The sequence below is a fragment of the Setaria viridis genome, chromosome 4 (assembly GCF_005286985.2).
Source record: "Setaria viridis chromosome 4, Setaria_viridis_v4.0, whole genome shotgun sequence".
Taxonomy (NCBI): domain Eukaryota; kingdom Viridiplantae; phylum Streptophyta; class Magnoliopsida; order Poales; family Poaceae; genus Setaria; species Setaria viridis.
Window position 1 is genome coordinate 2,454,380 of NC_048266.2, and position 20,687 is coordinate 2,475,066.

At 47.5% G+C, this 20,687-nt stretch overlaps 1 protein-coding gene and 1 long non-coding RNA gene across 2 annotated transcripts; both read left to right on the plus strand.

Annotated features, from left to right (window-relative positions):
* The first annotated feature begins 4,201 nt into the window (after positions 1 to 4,201).
* Positions 4,202 to 5,978, plus strand: LOC117851549 (GDSL esterase/lipase APG). Its single transcript, XM_034733373.2, has 4 exons — positions 4,202 to 4,526; positions 4,607 to 4,737; positions 4,928 to 5,161; positions 5,252 to 5,978. The coding sequence occupies exons 1-4, from the start codon at positions 4,271 to 4,273 to the stop codon at positions 5,702 to 5,704; spliced, it is 1,074 nt and encodes a 357-aa protein (XP_034589264.1). The 5' UTR covers positions 4,202 to 4,270; the 3' UTR covers positions 5,705 to 5,978.
* A 6,438-nt stretch (positions 5,979 to 12,416) lies between these two features.
* LOC117851837 (uncharacterized) lies at positions 12,417 to 15,020 on the plus strand. Its single transcript, XR_004639655.2, has 2 exons — positions 12,417 to 12,779; positions 13,601 to 15,020. It is a non-coding gene; the product is annotated as an uncharacterized lncRNA (long non-coding RNA).
* Positions 15,021 to 20,687: the final 5,667 nt, after the last annotated feature.

The window sequence follows — 20,687 nt, forward strand, 5'->3', positions numbered from 1 at the left end:
CAATGAACTGTATTGCACTGTTTGGAAAAGAAGAAGATTTTCTTCTTGTAGAAACTTGTAGAAATATGAATGCAACGATGTGACATCCAACTAGTTTTTCTGCTAATTAAACATTGTCATGTATGTCCCTGTTAATGTTCGTTGTTCCACATGGGATGATTTGAACAGTTGGTTAAGGTATCTTTTAACATTATATCACTAAAACTTCTATTGCATGTTACCTTTTCATTTAGACGTCTCAGTTCTTAACTCTGAATATTTGCCAGTAATATGTTCATGATTTAGGGTGCTTGTCAGCTTGGAAGGGGAGGTATTGGATAAACTGAAAACATGAAGGGATGCTGTTAGTTATTTTCTTAGTCCAAAGTCCATCATGGAACATTTATTTAACAAGAGCACTGTTGCTGTTCTATGAAGCAGCAGAATCTGCTTTGGATATAGTTTACCATTCCTTGTCCTTCCTTGTTTGATGTCTTTGTTTCCCATCACTCTAAAAGAGTAAACGGTGTGGAAAATTTTCATATCCACATAAACCTGGCCCACTGTCTTAATTCAAATTCATTCTAAATTGTTTTTTCTTGTTCTATCTATTTTCTTATGAATTTTCGTAACATTACGTTAGAAAGAGAGCAAAAGCATCCGAGTATGTACTTGCTGAGATTTTTGACATTTTCAACAATGTCTCTTCTTCTCTTTGGGGTTATCCTTGTGAGTTGTGACTCATGCATTCAATATTTGATTTCAAGAATATGAAAGATGATCATTTCTCTAAACTTACAATGGTCCATCAATGTCCAATATGTAGACATTTACTCTTAATTATGTTTTGAAGCAACTCTCTTTTGCAGGTCTGATCCCTCTTCGGGAGTATTTCTCCTTTTTCCCCCACAGTTTCTAACCCTTCCTCCATGGCCTTTGTCTAACCCTTCACCTGAAGGATCTCGTTCCTCACATACAGGTTTTTAACGTTATTGCAGGGTACAACATGCATCCAAGCAATGTTTGTTGCCTGGTGACGAGCGGAGGAAGACTATGTAAGTAACTATGCTAAGAAAAAAAACAGAGGACCGATATATGGAAAGGGCCACTTTGCAAATTTTTGCAGTCGCATGCTTGTTTACTTGGATGAAGACTTGTTGCCTTCATGGCACTCCACCAAGTCAACTTTTGTGACTTGTTAGACCATCGTACAAGTTAATGACTTGTACCTATCATGCAAGTTGTTGTGTGTATTCCGCTCCTTACTACTCCCTTCGTTCCAAATTATAGGTCGTTTTGACTTTTATAGATACATAGATATTATTATGCATCTAGACATAGGGTATATCTAAGTGCATAATAAAGTTTATGAATCTTATAAAGTCAAAACGACCTATAATTTGGGACGGAGGGAGTAGTATATTATAATGTAGTATATTACCTTAGTTTGGTGATTTACTCCCTGCCTCATTTCCATCTCAGCTTCTCATAGTTGTCCATGTTCTACTTCTTCCATTTTACGGCTGAAGTTTGTTTCCAAAAACCTCTGTTTGAGTCCAACTGCTCGTTGATATTAAATTAAGTCACATGGTAAGACCTATCAGGAATGGCATGTGGTGATCATTTAATATTGCAAATAAAGTGCAATAAATGATTTATATTTATGACTTCGCGTGATATTGTTGCTGTTGCTGTTGTCACTAGCTTTATTTTGTCATGTTTCTATTTAGTTTCCCCAATTTTACATAAAAGTTTTGAGCTTTTCTTTTTCTTTTCTATAGGTTCTAGTACATCTTGAAGCCCATTGTTGGTACAGTCATGGTTTTTATTTCATATAGATGAACCAAACTGATGAAATAATGATGATATCTCCGTGGTATTTTTCTGCTAATTGCCATCTGAGAAATTCTTGGCGTGATATCACCTAGAACTTTACAACTAACATGATGATCATACTGCCAGCTACCATATAGTGGACAGGAGGGCAACTTTAAAGCCATAGCATTTACATAATACAGTTATGCGTCGAAATCAACAAACTAGCAGACTAGCTCGAAATCAACAAACTAGCAGACTAGCTCCTTGTTAGGTACCGTAAAAGCTTATCTTAGCTTTAAGGAAATAATGCCATATGTTAGGTTCTGTTTATTTCTCACCCCAGATTATATTATCGAGCTTACAATTTTTAAACTAGATTGTGACAATTCATATGCCAGACATTATAATCCAATAAACCATCTCCATCAGCTTATAAATTATAAGCTGGATTATATAATCTGGCATGGCCGTGTGGGACAAAAACATGCCCTTAGCTGCTTCTAGGAAAGCTCCATCAGTCCAAGGACAAGAGTAGTATGCACAGTACCAGGCCACTGCATTCACCATTTCAATGTACATTCTCAGCACCTGAGCTCAAAGCAATCAACCAGTACCACACTACTAGAAACTTGCCACAATCATTTACCAGGTCACTGGATTCTGCCCGCATCTCTGCAGAGTTAACACATGGCGCATTCAATCTGACATGTTCAATATCTGATATCTATGAAGAGATATATGTCTGGTTGCCAGTATAACCACTGGCATTGAAGGAAGCCTAGGGCTGGGGCAGCATTGGCCATAGGAGCATTTCAAATTCAATGATGATGAATTCTTCCCCGCTGGCACCCTGCACTTGGAAGATCTTTAAATCCATCCTCCATCCCAGTAGCTCCTCTGCATGATATTGTGGTGTTGTTGTTTGTCACTAGCTTTATTTTGTCATGTTTATATCAGTTTCCCTAATTTTACATAAAAGCTTTGAGCTTTTCTTTCTATAGATTCCAGTACATCTTAAAGCCCATTATTATTGGTACAGTCATGGTTTATATTTCATATGGATGAACCAAGTCAATGATATATCCGTAGTACTTTGCTGCTAATCACAACTGAGAAATTCTTGGCGTCCTATAACCCGGAGCTGCAGAAGTAATGTAATGAGCATACTGCCAGCTATCATATAGTGGACAGGACAGGAGGGCAACATTTAAAGACATTGCATTTAGAAAATACAGTTATGCGCCGGAATCAAACATACTCGCAAATAGTTCATCCTAGCTTCGAGGAAAACACGAACCTTTTCTTCTAGGAAAGCTCTTCATGCATCTATGCATCTTAGCCTCCATCAACAATCTACAAGGACAAGAGTAGTATGCAATGCACTGTACCAGGCCACTCCATTCACCGTTTCAAAATAGATTCTCATCTCAGCACCTGAACTCAAAGCAACCAACCAGTACCACTTAGAAACTTGCCACAATAATTTGGTCGCTGGATTCTGCCCCTGCTCCCTCAGCATTACTGAATGCTGAGTGGTAACACATGGCGCATTCAATCTGACATCTTGTTCAATATCTGATCCTGGTGAAGAGATATGTCCGGTTGCCGGTGTAGCCAGATCATTGGCATTGAAGGAAGTCTAGACTCTAGAGAGCTGGGGCAGCATTGGCCATTGGGGAATTCCAAATTCAATGTCGATAAATTCTTCCCCGCTGGCACCCTGTACTTGGAAGATCTTCATACCTATCCTCCATTCCAGTACCTCCTCCTCTGCACCTGTTTCTTCTTCAGCAGTTGAGCACAGACCATTGTTCCAATCCAATGCAAGCCCCCAACCGCACCTGCGTAACTCAGTCCCAGCATCCCCAACATGTGCAATAACTCACCAGTGGTTGCGTGGTGGCTGTTGGTGCTTTCCCTGGTTGCCCTCTCAATGCTCTCATCCTGTTCCTGAACACTTCTGGCCTAGTTCGTCACAGCGTCAGCAGAGCAGAGGCACCGCCTCAACCACCCCTGTGTGTTGGTGCTTTCGCCATCACCCTAATAAATAGTCGCCATTGCAGATGGGGAGAAAGAAAAAAATCAATGGCGGGTAGGATAGCCATGGCCCCATGGAATGGAATGCAGTGCGAGGCAGGGCAGCGTGGACTGGACTCGGCGGGTCGCCATGAGCGCGTGCTATCTTGAGGCTTCTTGGCACGGTGTCATCATGGCCGATGCTGCCCCGTGCGTGCCCTGTTCTGGAAGAACAGCCGCGAGTGGCTCCGGATGACAGACAGCTGGGCCCTGCAAAATTAAGCTTGGGTGCTTGTCAGGGCAGCATTGTTCACATGCCTGTGGTTTATGGACTCGTAACAAACTCCATTAATCACTTCATCACTAGTATAAAGCCCACAAGCCACAACGGGTTCATTACACTACAACAGGTTCAGAACACTCGTCAGAGCTCAGAGCACTCGTCGTCAGAGTTGAGATGGCTCCGGCGACGACGTTGCAGGCGAGGTGGCTGCTAGCCGTGGCGCTTCTCCTCGCCGTGGGGATCCACGGCGGCCGGGCGCAGCCGCTGGTGCCGGCGGTGATGACGTTCGGCGACTCGTCGGTCGACGTCGGGAACAACGACTACCTCCACACCATCATCAAGGCCAACTTCCCGCCCTACGGCAGGGACTTCGCCAACCACGTCGCCACGGGGAGGTTCTGCAACGGCAAGCTCGCCACCGACATCACCGGTACACTCTTTGCTCGGACTCTGTTCGTTTTCTGATGGATATGAGGTCGTGTGTCACAACTTCTCGTCTGTGGTTTGCAGCTGATACACTGGGGTTCACTACCTACCCTGCTGCGTACCTGAGCCCACAGGCGTCAGGGCAGAACCTTCTGATCGGCGCCAACTTCGCCTCTGCAGGATCCGGGTACTACGACCACACGGCGCTCATGTATGTAAGTATAAATGCATCTTCAGTAACATTCCCAAGAATTCGAGCAGAAATCTATCGCCATCGATCTCGATGCTGGTGGTACCTACCAGTGGTACTTGATCTGATTTGCAATCCTGCATGTGAGTGTGAATGATGAGCTGATCTCTGCTAACTGGACCAAGCTCTGGACTGTGACTGTGTGATCGATCCAGCACGCGATCCCGCTGTCCCAGCAGCTGCAGTACTTCCGGGAGTACCAGTCGAAGCTGGCGGCGGTGGCCGGCGGCGCCCAGGCCCACTCCATCATCTCCGGCGCGCTCTACATCATCAGCGCCGGCGCCAGCGACTTCGTCCAGAACTACTACATCAACCCCTTCCTCTTCAAGACCCAGACCGCCGACCAGTTCTCCGACCGCCTCGTCGCCATCTTCAGCAACACCGTCTCGGTAATTCAGCAACACTCATCACTGATCGATCGACATGTTCCAGATCATCCAATTAAGCTGCTTCAATGGTGTTCTGATGATCATCTTCAGCAACTCTACGGCATGGGGGCGCGGCGCATCGGCGTGACGTCGCTGCCGCCGCTGGGTTGCCTACCGGCGTCGATCACGCTGTTCGGGCACGGGAGCAACGGCTGCGTCTCCAGGCTGAACCGCGACTCCCAGAGCTTCAACGGGAAGATGAACGCCACCGTGGAGGCGCTGTCGCGCCGGTACCCGGACCTCAAGATCGCCGTGTTCGACATCTACACGCCGCTGCACGACCTCGCCACCGACCCGCAGGCGCAGGGCTTCACGGAGGCCAGGCGCGGGTGCTGCGGGACGGGGACGGTGGAGACGACGGTGCTCCTCTGCAATCCCAAGTCGGTGGGGACGTGCCCCAACGCCACGTCCTACGTCTTCTGGGACGCCGTCCACCCGTCGGAGGCGGCCAACCAGGTCATCGCCGACTCGCTCATCACCGAGGGATTGAACCTCGTCACATGATCAAATCACTCGCCGGAGCTCGCTGTTGAATCTGTTTGTGTTAGGTCGTCAGCCGCCGTCGACCAGTAGTACAGTGTTCTTAGGTGAAACAGGCTGCGTGCATCCTGAAGAAAGAAAATAACGCTGGTTCATCGGGATGGGGGGCACGGGTTCTAAGGCGATATCTGTGAAATTGTTACTTTTTGTTGTGTTTCAAAATTTAACTGTATGATGTTGATATTTTCGGAAACTACTATAAGGCACTTAAAAATGAACTCATTATTTATCAAGTTTATTAAGTTGTCATTTGTGTGTGCCCCTTCATCAGGAGAGGGGTAACTTAAGTGTGAGTGTTTGACTATAGTGTAAAAAAAAAAGTAAAAAAGGTTACTCATTTGAGATTATATAAACAAACTCATTCCTTTTTTTATTGAGGAGGGGTAAAATGAAAATATATACATTTTTTTTACTACGGTAAAAGTGAGGTGAGGACAAGGCGGCTTCCCCCTTTCCCCTTCCCCTTCGCCTACACCCATCCGCCGATCCGCCATCACCATCGGTGGCTCGGCCATGTGAACCTCGCAGCGGAATCACCGCCACCACTCGGACGCCCTTCTCCCCCGCTGCGGCCGCGCTCTATCTCGCCTCTCCGACACCAGCAGCCGGGCACGACCACCGCTGCTGTTCGCTGCACTTATTACGACCTCCCCAGGTCTCGCCGGCCAGCCATTAGGCCCCGCGTGTAAGCCTTCCTCTTGGGCCAGATATTGCTAAATTGCTTGCTCGTATGAACCAAAATTTCACTGTTTTTTAGTAACGTTTTTTTAGCCAACACACAAATGCGCTAGATCGCGCGGATTGTGAACAGACCGAATAGCCAAGATGCTGCACAGGCCGGTCAGGTCGGTCCAGCAACCCGGTTAGACCGGTTTCCTGAGGTTTGGCTCGAGTCAATCGTTCAAGGGGATAACTACCACACTTACATGATGGAGGATGCTTAGGTTTACGAGCAAACCAGTAAAGGGATAACTAACGCACTTACGTGACGAAGAACAACTAGTTTACGAGCAAAGATCGTCGAAGCTCTCGCCTGGGAGGGACCCTGTCACGGCGTGGACGTCGTCGGCGTACCCTAGGTCGACCATCAACCTAGGACGCCATCTATGGTCATGGAGAACAATAGATGAACAGCATGGAGGTTGGAAAAGGATTAGGGTTTAGGAGATAAAAGTAAGTTGTAGATTGATTCGATTGGATCATGCCCCTCAATCGGCTATGGTCCTTTATATTTATAAGGTGGGAGATCTTTTCCCGTAAGGAAGTCCCGTTTCAACTGCAATTTGTCCAGGACTCCAAGATTCGCTTCGGACTCAGGATGACCGGTCTGACCACGCCAGCGACCACGCAGACCGCACCAGCGATTGCCCGATCGCACCAGCGACCGCCCCGACCGCTCGAGACTGCTCCAACTCCTCCGACTGCTCGAGACTGGTCAGACCGCCCATAGAGACTGGTCTGACTGACTGGTCCAACCTAGTCGGCATTGCTACTATTTTTGGGCTCCAACAAATTTTTTTAAAATTTCTGAAGATCCTATTGACGTTTCATTTATGTTTAATTTAGCCAATGTATGCTGTTTTACTAGAGAGTTGGGATTGCAGTTGTTCAATAAATTGCGATCAGGTCATCGTACATGGAAAGAAGCCATTTTCTTGACAGTGTCATACCTTTCATAGTGATTCTTCTGTTGCTAGATGAAGGAAGGATTTTGTTCGCATACACTTTTGAACACAAAGTTCAGTTCTAGCTACACCGTCGAATGTTATCGAATCCATACTTCCCCCGCCCCGAAGCGAGATGGGTGTTTAGATCTTTAGTCCGGATAAAATTCATGTCACATCGAATATTCGGAGGCTAATTAGGAGGACTAAATATGAGTTAATTATAAAACTAATTACACAGATGGAGGCTAATTCACGAGACGAATCTATTAAGCCTAATTAATCTATCATTAGCACATGTTTACTGTAGCATCACGTTGTCAAATCTTGGACTAATTAAGCTTAATAGATTCGTCTCGCAAATTAGTCTCCATTTGTGCAATTAGTTTTATAATTATTCTATATTTAATACTCCTAATTAGTATCTAAATATGACAGGAAGTTTAGGAGGGACTAAAGTACACAGATGAAGGCTAATTCACGAGACGAATCTATTAAGCCTAATTAATCTATCATTAGCACATGTTTACTGTAGCATCACGTTGTCAAATCTTGGACTAATTAAGCTTAATAGATTCGTCTCGCAAATTAGTCTCCATTTGTGCAATTGATTTTATAATTATTCTATATTTAATACTCCTAATTAGTATTAAATATGACAGGAATTTTAGGAGGGACTAAAGAAACAGACACCCCTAAATATGTAGAGTAGTGCTTACTGCATATTGTGATTGATGCTGCTGTTATCAAGTACAAGCTGTTATTCTTTTTTCCGATCTCGTGGAAATAGGTGGTCCCAGACTCCCAGCACTAGTTTCATTGGAGTCCAAACTTTTTCCCTCATAGTAAAGCTAATCTGATGCTCTCCTGTCTTGTTCTGTAGGCTCGCACAATGTCGGCTGCACCAGCATATTATCCACCTTGGTCATAAATCCAGCCTGAAATCCTGGATCTTTTCCTGCAGCGCCTCCCCTCTCTAGCTGATTGTGTTCGTTTGAGAGCAGCATGCCACCCATGGCGATCAAATACCAGGGTGCAGTCACTTCCCCTTCCATTCCCATGGCTCACTCTGCCCGATGCTCAGCATTTCAGGTGGTGAAATACACCGCATACGTGTTCCTGATGGCGCTTGCTGTTTTGGCTCCATTGATGAATGGCTCTTCCTAATGCACAGAAATGGTGGTTTCTCATTGATGAACCCTTTCTCCATGGCCACTTTAGTCCTGGAGCTTCCTAGGCTACCTACTGTTTTTCGTTGCTGTGCCGATGGCTGCACTGCAGTTAAGCTGTGCGAGTATGACTATAAGCTGGTGGTTTCCTCACGCCTGGAATTGTCACCACTTTCTCTCATTGCTGCACTGATTGGGGGTAGTGGTTTTGACCCTAAAGTTTCTATTTGGCAGCCACCGATTGCCTCTGGCTTCGCAGCGCGGGAACAAATACCGAAGGGTTGTGGTTGCCTGGTTGGGCTCCGGGCGGAAGGAATGTGGTGTTGAAGGCCAGATTCTGTTTCGGGTTAACGTGTGGCGCGATAAAAATCGGCGGCGGCGCGGCGTGCAGCGGCGAGCAAGTGAAGCGGGCGAGCTGCTTGCTGCAGGGCTAGCTCCAGAGCTCAAACGTGCACCGAGAAACAGGCCCCCTTTTTAAGTGAACTTGATCCAAAACAAACTCCAAAAGACCAAAAACCCTTACTAAGTTTTGAAGTCCGTTCATAGGCCTACAGGTTCTGTAAAGGCTGTAAGCTCAACGGTTGATTTGTTTGAGAGATAAACATCTCTGAACTCTGACCAAAATACACGTTTCATAACAATCTTCTGTGCGGCCAAAGTTCTGAACTCGATCACTTCCTTGGTGAAATGTGTCCAAAACACAATCCAACTCACCAGATATCCTTACTAAAATTTGAAGTGGACATAGGGCTTTAACTTGCGTACGAGGTTTGTGTTTAAAGCTTGCACGGTTTTGAAGATCTCTAACCCCGAACCTTGGCCAAAACTGAAAGGTTCAGACTCAAAATTAAGTTTCAGTGCACTGTGCACAAGCATCCATCTGTACTGGCTGAGTTGTTTGATGAATTTCGACCAAACTTGAATGTTACCTCCCAGTCAACCCTTTAGCAAAGTTGTAGAAGGATTACAGGGCTACAGCTTGTAGAAGAAACTAGGTTCAAAAGATCCATGCTTTGAAAGATATTTGGCTCTGAATCCCGAGTTTCAGAGTAACCTGCAAAGTTCTGAGATTCACATATACAGCTGGTCCTAGATGATGGTGGGTTCTTGCTATTAGGTTTAGTCGATCACTTTAACTGTAAGCATCACTATGGTATTGGTTTACATGCTCTTCTTTGTATTGAGATGAGGACATCAATCATTTATTGCAATTTGCAAACGAGCTTTTCAAAAGGGACTATTCCTTCAAGCAAGAGAAAGGAGGCAAACAGGGTTGAAGGACTGGGGAGCGAACTGAAAGCTCCCTTTCGAAGAAAAACTGTCGTTGGAAAGAGCTTCATGCATACGATCTCCTCGCGCCATCACCGCGACCGGGCTGCTCGCCACGTATCTGCCGCTCGTCCATGTTCCCCTCGCTGGTGGCTGGGAGGACGTGCGGGTCGGCGATCAGGTCCTCGCCTTCCGCCACGCCGTGTTCGCCGCCACCATGCCGGAGCCTCCGGCGTTCTCGACGACGGTGGTGCCTTTCTGGACCACGTGGTCCACGCCGCGGTCGCGGATGACCATCTTATTGCCGTTAACCTTCTCATCCGGGACGAGCGTGCCGGCGCGGCCAAGCAGAGCCCGCCGTTGCCCTTGGTGTCGTTGACGCTCTGGCAGCGTTGATGAGTGGCGAGGGGTCGCCGCCGTACAAAGGACACCCCTGTGATGTTGTTGCCGTTGCCGAGGACGAAATAGGCGGGGATCTGACGGTCCAATGTGCTGGCGCCCACGGTGGTGAGCCACGGCGCGCCGTTGGCGAGCGTGCCTATGCCCGCGGCCCCTTGTTCTCGAATCTCGGAGGAGCACGCGACGAAGATGCTCTTTACCGTGGCGCTGCTGTAGACCGACGACGTCGATGTCGAAGCCGTTGAGACCGTACTGAGCTGAGCAACGCATTCGCGGACAAAGGCCGAGCAGCAGCAGCTCGAGTTCAATTTCGGAAAACCAGGCAATGCAAGCTCACGACGGCAAGGTGGCGACGACACGGCGGCACCCAGGCTGCCGGCGACCAGCTGTCGTAGGGGCGCCAGCGCCACCCGACCTCCGGCCTCCGCGGGATACGAGACGACTGAGTCAGACTCCGATTGCGCCGAATTCGATCCGCACGTTTCTGATCGAACGGTCCCCAAGGACCCCCGGGGTGGACGGTAAATGAAATACCGTCCACCCCCGGTACAAGCGCTTCCTCTGCTTTGGTGCCTTGGTGCCCTGGCTCGCCGGAGCGCCGCTGCGTTCCAGCCGCTACCCGTCTCCGTATCCTTGCTCCCATCGGTCGGCACCGCCGCGGCGCCGCCCCCTATCCCGGCGGGGATCGCGAGGCCCCATCTCGCTCAAGGGGTAGCACCAGCAACATTTCCTCCTCTGCTCCCGCAGCTACGACCGGGCGCCGCCGGCCGGAATCAGTTGCTCCACGTGCCTGTGCTCGCGCCGGCTGGGCATGGACGACATGGTACGCGGCTACGCGCCTCGCATTGTTCTCCTCCCAGGCTGCGCCTCATGTACGAAGGCGAGCACGTGCTGTGGCTGGGCAGCTGCAGGATGCTGATGGACATGGCTCGTCAGTGCGCTTGCTTCAGATCTTACCACCAGTTTTTTGTTCTGAAGAAACCTTCTTCGTGCTTCCATTCCATTCCGCCGGGCAAAATTCCAAGTGCGTTTCACAATGCGTAATGCCGTCCGCCACCGCGGCCTCCATGGCCGCCACTATGTCCTTGCTATAGGCTATAGCACCCGCCCGCCCAGCACGCCTTGTTCGCCGCGATGCGCGCGCGGGAGCGGCGCCATGCTCCTGGCCGTGCCGACCGGCATCCCCCCGAGCCCGGCGCTCCGCACGGCGTGCGCCGCCGCCGTGCTGGCCGTGTGCGTTCCGTGCCCAACCACGTCCCGCGGCGACCGCGCTTCCTTGGTCCCGTCCAGCCCGGCGCCCTTGTTCGCCGACGCGGCGACGCCTGGTACGACGCCGCGAAGCACCGCGAGCCAATGAGCTTGTTGTTGCACGCTGACGCGGTGAAGTTGGGGCCGTCGTCCCACTTGCCCCGCCACTTGGCCGGCCCGGGGCTAGACGCCGGAGTCGACGAGACTGATCCGCTGATGACGCCGTCGCTGCCGCCGCCGGCCTGCGCGAGGAGGCCGTTGACCCTGTCGAGGCCGAGGTACTCAGGCGTGCGGGTGGTTTGGAGCACGTAGCGGCGCTGGGGGCTGACAACGAGGACGATGGGCTTGGAGCCTTGGACTCGAGGCCTCGAGCTGCGCAGCCTGCGCCGGCATCATCCGAGCGGCAAAGCCCTGGACGAGGGTCTGGTAGGAGTAGAGGATGCCGGCGAGTGGTGCCACGGAGCGGAGCTTGGTGCTGTACCACTCGGTGTTTGTCGGTGAAATCGAGCGGCCGCATTTGGTTGGCAATGCTGACGATGCACGTGTCCATGGCGGCCGCCTCGTCCCCGGGTGGTGGCGGCGCGGTGGAGGGCAGAAAAGCCGCCGCCGCCGCCTTCGGAGCTGCGTCTTTGGTGCACTCTGTCGGCGGATGTATCCGCCGATTGCATCGCGACGGACGCCGGTGGCAGCGCGGCCTCGTCGGCCTCCGCCTTGCTGGCTTGCATAATAGGGGGTTTCCTGAAAATCATTGGACCAAGGATTTTTCATTAACACTCCTATTTTGGATCGCGATCCAATTTAGGGGTTTTTATGTAAAATATCAGGTGGCCATTTTATGTAAAGACCCCTGATTTGGATGGCGACCAATAATCGCGATCCGATATTATTCATAAAGCTTCTTGTTGTTTTATAAATAAGCCCTTTCCTCCTCCCGATGGGCAGCCGCTCCTTCTCCCCTCTCAGCGATCCGCCGCCGCCGAGGGTCGCCGCCCTCTGTCCACTGCAAGCGCAAGGCTCGACCAATCCATGCCCTCCCCATCCTCAAGCCCCAGCACCATCTCTTCACCCACCCGCCGCCGCGGCAAGGACCGAAAGCTCGCACATTCGCCTCATTCAAGCCCAGGTACGCATAGCCGCATAGGCCTCGCCGATCCGCCTTGCCGGGACGAGATGAGGCCTCCGGTGGCGACGTCCGGCGGCGGAGGGGTTGTGGTTGGACTCCGGGCGGAAGGAATTCGGTCGGTCGGCGCATGCATGCTCCGTAAGCCCAACAATTGATTCGGTTGAGAGGTAAACATCTCTGAGCTGTGATCAAAATACACGTTTCATAACAATCTTCAGTGCGGTCAAAGTTCTGAACCCGATCACTTCCTTGATGAAATGTGTCCAAAACAAACTCACTCACCAGATATCCTTACTAGACTTCGAAGTACAAGGTTTATGTTTAAAACTTTCACGGTTTCGAAGATCTGTGGCCCCGAACCTTACCAAAATTGAAAGGTTCAGAGGTAAGTTTCAGTGAACAAACATCCATCTGAACTGGACCATTTGTTTGATGAATTTCGACCAAAATTGAACCTTAACTCCCCGGTGAAGCCTTAAGCAAAGTTGTATGTGGATTATAGGGCTACAACTTGTAGAGGAAAATCAGGTTCAAAAGATCCATGGTTTGAAAGATATTTGGCTCTGAACTTGGCAATTCCTCATACTACTGTGGCTGCTGTTTCTCTTTCTAGAAATAATCGTCCTCCTCTATTTTACTCATGCAACTTGAGTTTGAAAACAAGGCTAAGCTCAGTTGCAGTTTATCATGTTACTTGTCATACATATGGTGTTTACATCTTAATGCCAACTGGAACTGCTAGTGCAGGAAAGTAGGAGTTATGATAATCAAAGTTTATTTCAGACCTTATTGCTTGCTGGTATCCCCCGCACTTTTAAAAATAATTTGACTGTACTCTGAAACATTTTGTTTTGAAACGAAATTTGACTGTACTCTGAAGTTCAGTTTGGCTATTTTTTGGCACATAAATTACAAGAAGCATACAGACCTTCAGTTACAAGGCTTTCAGCCAAGTATTTTCCGAAACTCTGAACCCTATACCTTGTAGGTTGGACCATGGAGGCTGCATGTTCTTCATCCTTGTCAGACCTCCCTCCAGAGCTCCTAGGCCTAGTCCTCAAGCGCCTCCCCTCCCTACCTGATCGTGTCAGATTGAGAGCAGTCTGTGGCCCTTGGAGCTCCAATGCTCGACTGCAAGCCCTGCCTCCTCCGGTCCCGTGGCTCACTCTCCTCAATGGGACCTTCCTGACTGATCATCCCAGGTGGTGAAATTATCAGGGTTCCTGTACCAGGTGAAACTTCTGTGGTTCCATTGACAATTGGCTCTTGCTCATGCAAAATGATGGTGGGTGCTCATTGATGAACCCTTTCTCCAAGGCCAAGCTGGACCTTCCTAATCTAGCCACTATTTGCGCCGTGACTGGTTTAATGCAAATGAAAGATTTAATCTTCTTTTCTCTAAGCTGGTGGTTTTCCCTCACCCCTGGACTTATCACTAGATTGCCTTGTCACTGTGCTGATCTCGGATGATGGTAATGGCCGTACAGTTTGTATTTGCCAATCACCAATTGCCACTGACTTGTCGAGAGGAAGGTATGGAGAACTAGCATACTACCTTGAGGAGATTGAATTATTTGATGGCAATCTGTATGGTATTGCCTCATGTCACAAACTCTTGATCTTTGAGATTTCTGGTTGCCCTGGAAGTAACCCAAAGATCGCATCCGTAAAATCCATAATTGACTCCATGGATCATGAGATGCCGGGGGCTAGCACCTTGGTGATGAGCGATTGACAACACGGTGTGCGTGTGACGTGTCTCTTGGTAGGTTGTGGTTGCAGGTGACAAGTGGAGACAAGGTACATGCGGCGACGAGTGAAGAACGAAGATAGGATGCCGCGTTACAAAACCGCGGGGGCGGAGAAGGGCGGATTGAGGCTTGCGTTCGAGGGACAGGCGATCGTGCGGTGTACGTCTACTGTACCTGGCTACACGGCGGGAGGACGTCGAGGGAGGTTTCCGGATTATGCCACAAAATCCGGGGTTTGCTGGTTGAGCCACAAAGCCATGCATCGTACCGGGACGCCCGTGCGGCAGGCGTTGGCCGAAGATGGTAATTCTGACTATCGCGATACGATTTCGGATGGTCGTGCGGCGACATCGCGAAGATCACGTCATAGAGATGGAGGGATTGCAGACATCGCGGAATTTACCATGGAGGACGTAATTGGAATTTACACCCCTACGTTAGATTTATTTAGCGTAGGGGTTATGTGTAAATAGGTCGTGCCACCCTAAGGATATAAATATGTGGCACCTAGGGTTGAGAGGGCTCTCTTGCTTTCTCGCTTTTTGGTCTAGCCTATGGTTTCAATACTAGGATTTTTGTTGATCTCTCCAATTAAGAGAGGGAGGACGATCGGGCGGAGGCTAGATGCACTTTTGTAGAATAATTACACTTTAATCATTCGTCCTTGTGATTTGTTCTTTGTTCGTGCGAGATCCGATTTTCCTCCGTTCCCTTTGTTTTCGTTGTTTGCGCCGCCAGTTTGGTTGTTCCTTTTTTTCTGTTCAGGGACGCATCGTTGCGGGAGGACAAGGTCTGCTCCTGGCGGTCAGCCATGGCTCGCAGCGTCGCACCAGGGCCGGCCGCCGATGAGCTCGTACGATTAGTCCGTACGCTGCCTGCTCTACTGAAGCGCATGTCTCTGGATTTTGCTGTGTGTACCCCGTACAAGGGAGGTGACCGGCCAGGAACAACGTTCTGCTTCCGAACAGCGCACGCATGTGCCTGCAGGTGACTTGCAGGTCGTGTCTCTGCCTTGCAAATTTCCTTCTCATTAGCACTTTCAATATTACACATTAATATTGTTTCTAGAAACATCACTCACGCATGCACCAGGGAAGGTGAGGTCACTTTCTAGGAACAGTAAACAACCTTTTTGCAACCATGTGCTCTTTTGTTTAATATTTTGTTTAGTGGGTCTTTATCACGTGATTTAGCTTTTTGCTTACCCTTGTCTTTTTATCTGTGTTGGAAATTGCAAATAAATTTTATTCTGATTTTACTCAAATTGCTTCCGCGAATTTTTGTGAGGCTCCCATTCACCCCCTGGTCACCAGTTTCGGTCCTTCAATTGGTACCAGAGCCAGGTTAAGGTTTTCTATATCTTAATCGGTTACGAAAACCATGGCGACCGCCGAAAAATACAATACACGCGCTCCGCATTTTGATGGTACTGATTATGACTATTGGCAGTCGCGTATGAAAGCTTATTTAAAGGGGAAGGGGATGAATCTGTGGAGGATCACACAAAACTCTACATATGCGATTCCTGTAGAGGACCCTACTGATCCTGCTGCTGTTGCTCTTCTTGAGGCAAATAACCGGGTAGTTGATATTTTGCAAGCTTCTCTTTGTAAACCCGAGTATGATCGTATTTCCAGTGAGGAGCTAGCCTTTCAGATTTGGGATAAGTTAAAGAAATATCATGAAGGCTCCAACGCTGTGAAAACATGAAAATTCGAAATTCACAGAAAAGAGTGTTATGCTTTTTCTCAATTGCCTGGTGAATCCATTGAAGATCTTTTTGCAAGGTTTCAAGTGATTGTAAACAAAATGAAAGCCCTTAATAAGGATATGCCTTATGATGACCATGTAAGGGCTCTCAGATTGTTGCATTCACTTACTGATGAGTGGGATATGAAAGTAGAGGCGATCGTTGAGTCCGCTAGCTATGAGACTCTTACCACTGATGAGCTTTTCAGTAAGCTCAAATCAAAAGAGATTGATGTCCTCTCCAAGCGCAAATTGAAAAATCCCACTGGTGTTTCTTTTTCTGATGTTCCTATGGCTTTGGTTTCTGGGAGTAAGACTAACATTAACACTAATCCAGTTTCTCCCAGCTTTGCTTTGTCATCTTTATGTCATGTTGCAGATGATGAGTTGGAGGCGCTAGATGATGATCAGTTGGTGCTGCTCTCCAACAAATTCAAGAGAGTATATGAGAACCGACGCAACAGAAGACGCTCAGAAGGATGTTTCAGCTGTGGTGAGCAAGGCCACTTTGCTGCTGATTGCCCGAACAAGATGAGAACATTTGAGTAGGGCAACAACTCTAGGCGCCAGGAACAATCAAGGGAGAAGAATAAAAAGAAGGGTGGCAGGCGCATGAAGAAGAATGGCCAGAAGTACACTGATAAACAAATAAAAAAGACTGCACATGTTTTGTTTTCTTCTCTTGGTGATTTTGTTTCAGATGCCTCTTCGAACTCGAGTGATTCAGACTCCGAGGATGAGCTGCCCAAAAAGAAAACTGACGGACTCTGCTTCCTCGCCGACATCAAGGGAGGGATGTGCACCATGGCCTTGGATGACGATGTGGCTTCTGATCGCAGTGACAACTCTTCTGACAATGAGGTACAAAATTCAGCAGAAGAAGAAATTAAAGAATTGACAAAAAATGTTGATAAACAAAATAAAATTTTAGCAAAATTTAAGGCTGAGTATGATAGAGTCAATTCTGAATTAAAAGTCTTAAAAGATGCTACTCCATTTGAAGTAGAATGTGAAGAGTGCTCTGCGCATATGGTTTCACTTTCTGAGTTGCAATCTAAGTATGCCTCCATTGTTGATAAATTTGAAAATGCTAAGTTTGAGTTGGAAAAACTTCACTCTGGTTCTGCTTTACTTGATGCTTGTGTTTCTTGTCCAATCCTGCAATCTGAATTGAATCTTGCTAAATCTCGTATTACTGAGTTGGAGAAACATTCTTGTCCTGTTTTGCCTCCCTGTTTGACTTGCACTACTTTTGTTGCTGAAAATAATGATTTGAGGGTAAAGTTTTCTGCTTTGGAAGAAGAAAATAAACATTTGAGAGTGATTCTTGGTTGGTGCTCTATTCATGAACCTCAAATAGGTATGTCTATTGCTCAAATTAAACGGGGTGAGCGTTTTGGACCTGGATACGATTTGAAACATGTTTTTGGTGAAAAGAGTGGACCTCCTGTGGATGAAAATAATCCACCTTTGGCTAAGTACACTGGACCACCTCCTAGGAAAGAGGGTTCAGGTGTCACATCTGAGGGGTTGTTAGTTGAACCATCCAGATCGGTTCCTAAAAAGCAGGTTTGGGTGCCTAAACCTAAACACTTCAATGTTGCACAGAACGTTAAGCCATCTGATTCGCCATGTGTTCACGCTGCTATGCCTAAGCCTAAATTTGTTGCTTCTGGTTCTAAGGCTAAGGTTTCTTTTGCTCCTTCACATAAGCATTACCATTGTGAATTTTGTGATCGTGATGGTCATCTCTATGAGTTTTGCTTCCGTCGGAAGCGTGCTGAGAGACGTGAGCAGTACCCTGCACGTGGTACTCATGATCGTCCTGTTTTGGGTCGTAAGCTTGCTGGTCGTTCTTTTGGTTTTTGCTCGCATACTCGTGCTCCTGCACCACGCTGGAATGACAGGCTACATTTTCCCCCTCGTGGTTCTCGTCATTCTTTCGAGAGTTTTGATTTTGCTAATGCCTCTTTTGAGCAAGTGGCCCAGCACTGGTTTTCTCTGCATTATCCTAACCCCAGTGTTGAGTCATTAGCTCACTCTTATGCTCATTGTTGACTGCAGGATGGAGGCGAGGAGAACATATGGATAATGGATTCCGGTTGTTGGCGCCACATGATCGGAGATGACAGATGGTTCTCCAGCCTCACCCCCGCGAGTGGTAAGGAACATATTACATTCGGAGATAATAGTAAAGGTAAGGTTTTGGCGCATGGCTGCATCAATGTATCTGAAAAATTCATGCTAAAGGATGTCGCGAAGGTACAAAATTTGCATTATAATCTGCTTTCTGTCTCGCAACTCCTTGAAGACGATTTTGAAGTGCATTTTAAGAAAGGCAATTCGCGAGTTCTTGATTCTGCTGGTGACCTTGTTTGCAAGATTTTTCCCTTTGGACGAGTTTTTAAGGTTGATTTTTCTAAATCTTTTAGACAGACTCGTTGTTTGGTTGCTCATGGTTCCCCTGATATTTGGAAGTGGCATCGTCGCTTGGGCCACCTGAGCTTTGATTTGCTTTGCCGCTTGAGTTCCATGAATTTAATTGCTGGTTTACCAAAACTAAAATTTGAGAAGGATTTGGTTTGTGCTCCCTGCAAACATGGAAAAATGGTTGCTGCTTCTCATGCACCTGTGACTCAGGTGATGACAAGACGACCGGGTGAGCTGTTAGATATGGACACTGTTGGTCCAGCCCGTGTTCGGTCCGCTGGTGGGAAGTGGTATGTGCTCGTCATTGTGGACGATTTTTCTCAATATTCATGGGTGTTCTTTTTGGAATCTAAGGATGAGGCTTTTTCACATGTTCATGATCTTGTTCTGAAGCTGAAAAACGAGTTGTCAAATAATGCCGTTAGAGCAATTCGCAGTGACAACGGTACGGAATTCAAGAATTCTCGTATGAAAGCTTTTTATTCAGAACAAGGTTTAGATCACCAGTTTTCCTCACCTTACGTTCCTCCCCAGAATGGTGTTGTTGAGCGTAAAAATCGTACGCTTGTTGAGATGGCTAGGACAATGCTTGATGAACATAAAACTCCTAGTCGTTTTTGGGCTGAGGCGATCAACACCGCTTGCTATGTTGCTAATCGCATTTTTCTGACAGCTTTTCTAGGAAAAACATCTTATGAGTTGAGATTTGGTTGACCTCCCAAAGTTTTCCACTTTCGAGTCTTTGGCTGCAAGTGTTTTATATTGAAAAAGGGAAATTTGGATAAATTTGAATCGCGTTCTTCTGATGGGTTATTTTTGGGGTATGCCTTGCAAGGGCGAGCGTACCGTGTGCTTAATCTTGATACTAACCGCATCGAGGAGACATGTGAGGTCACCTTCGATGAGACAATGCCTTGTTTTTCTTCTGCTTTTGAGTGTGCAGGTGATGATGAGATCGGGCAGGATATTTTTGAGGATGAGAAAGAGGAAGATGGATGCAACGACGATGACGACGATGACGCCCAGCCTGCGATGCAGGGGGAGCCTGGCGCCCAGTCTGAGCAGGCGCCCTCCACCACTTTGGAGGATGGACCGTCACCGACACGTACATCTACAGCAGCGCCTGCAGCTTCACCGACTGTTGATCAGGTGCCGGCTGCAGTTGAGGGGGAGGCGATTTTAGAACGTACAGCACCACGACACATTCAGAATCGTCATCCTGCAAGGAACATAATAGGTAATTTGGATGAGCGCACGACAAGGAACAAAGGTATGAAAAATAAAAATTATTGTGTCTTTGCGCATACTGCTTTTGTTGCCTCTTTTGAACCCCGAGATGTTGGACATGCTTTATCTGATTCTAACTGGGTCAATGCCATGCATGAGGAGTCAGAAAATTTTGAACTGAATCAGGTTTGGGTTTTGGTTGATCCTCCTCCCTCTTGTAAACCAATTGGGACTAAATGGGTCTTTAAGAACAAACAAGGGGAAGATGGTTATGTTGTTAGAAATAAAGCTAGGCTGGTTGCTCAGGGCTTTTCTCAAAAAGAGGGTATTGATTATGGTGAAACTTTTGCTCCTGTTGCTCGTTTAGAAGCCATTCGTATTTTGCTTGCATTTGCTGCTTCACGTGGTTATAAGCTTTATCAAATGGATGTGAAAAGTGCTTTTCTGAATGGTTTTATAGAAGAAGTTTATGTTAAACAACCACCTGGTTTTGAACATCCCAATTTTCCTGATCGTGTTCTTAAGTTGCAAAAGGCTTTATATGGTTTGAAGCAAGCACCTCGTGCTTGGTATGCTAGATTGAAAACTTTTCTGCTTAAAAACGGGTTCAGTTGATAAAACTCTTTTTCTCCTCAGGCAAGGAAATGATACTTTAATAGTTCAGATTTATGTGGATGATATCATTTTCGGTGGTTCCTCTCATGCTCTTGTGAAAAAGTTTGCAGATGTGATGAGCAAAGAATTTGAGATGTCTATGATGGGCGAGCTGAATTTCTTTCTTGGCTTACAAATAAAACAAACTTTGGAAGGTACATTTGTGCATCAGGGAAAGTACACAAAGGATGTTCTGAAGAAGTTTGCGATGGATGATGCGAAGCCAATTTCTACGCCCATGCCGACTAGCGCAGCTTTGGATGC

Excerpts from the sequence above, each read along its gene's own strand:
- LOC117851549 (XM_034733373.2), top strand. The coding sequence starts at position 4,271 with ATGGCTCCGGCGACGACGTTGCAGGCGAGGTGGCTGCTAGCCGTGGCG. Across the intron at positions 4,527-4,606 it reads GCTCGCCACCGACATCACCG|CTGATACACTGGGGTTCACT; the intron begins GTACACTCTTTG and ends TGTGGTTTGCAG. Across the intron at positions 5,162-5,251 it reads TCTTCAGCAACACCGTCTCG|CAACTCTACGGCATGGGGGC; the intron begins GTAATTCAGCAA and ends GATCATCTTCAG.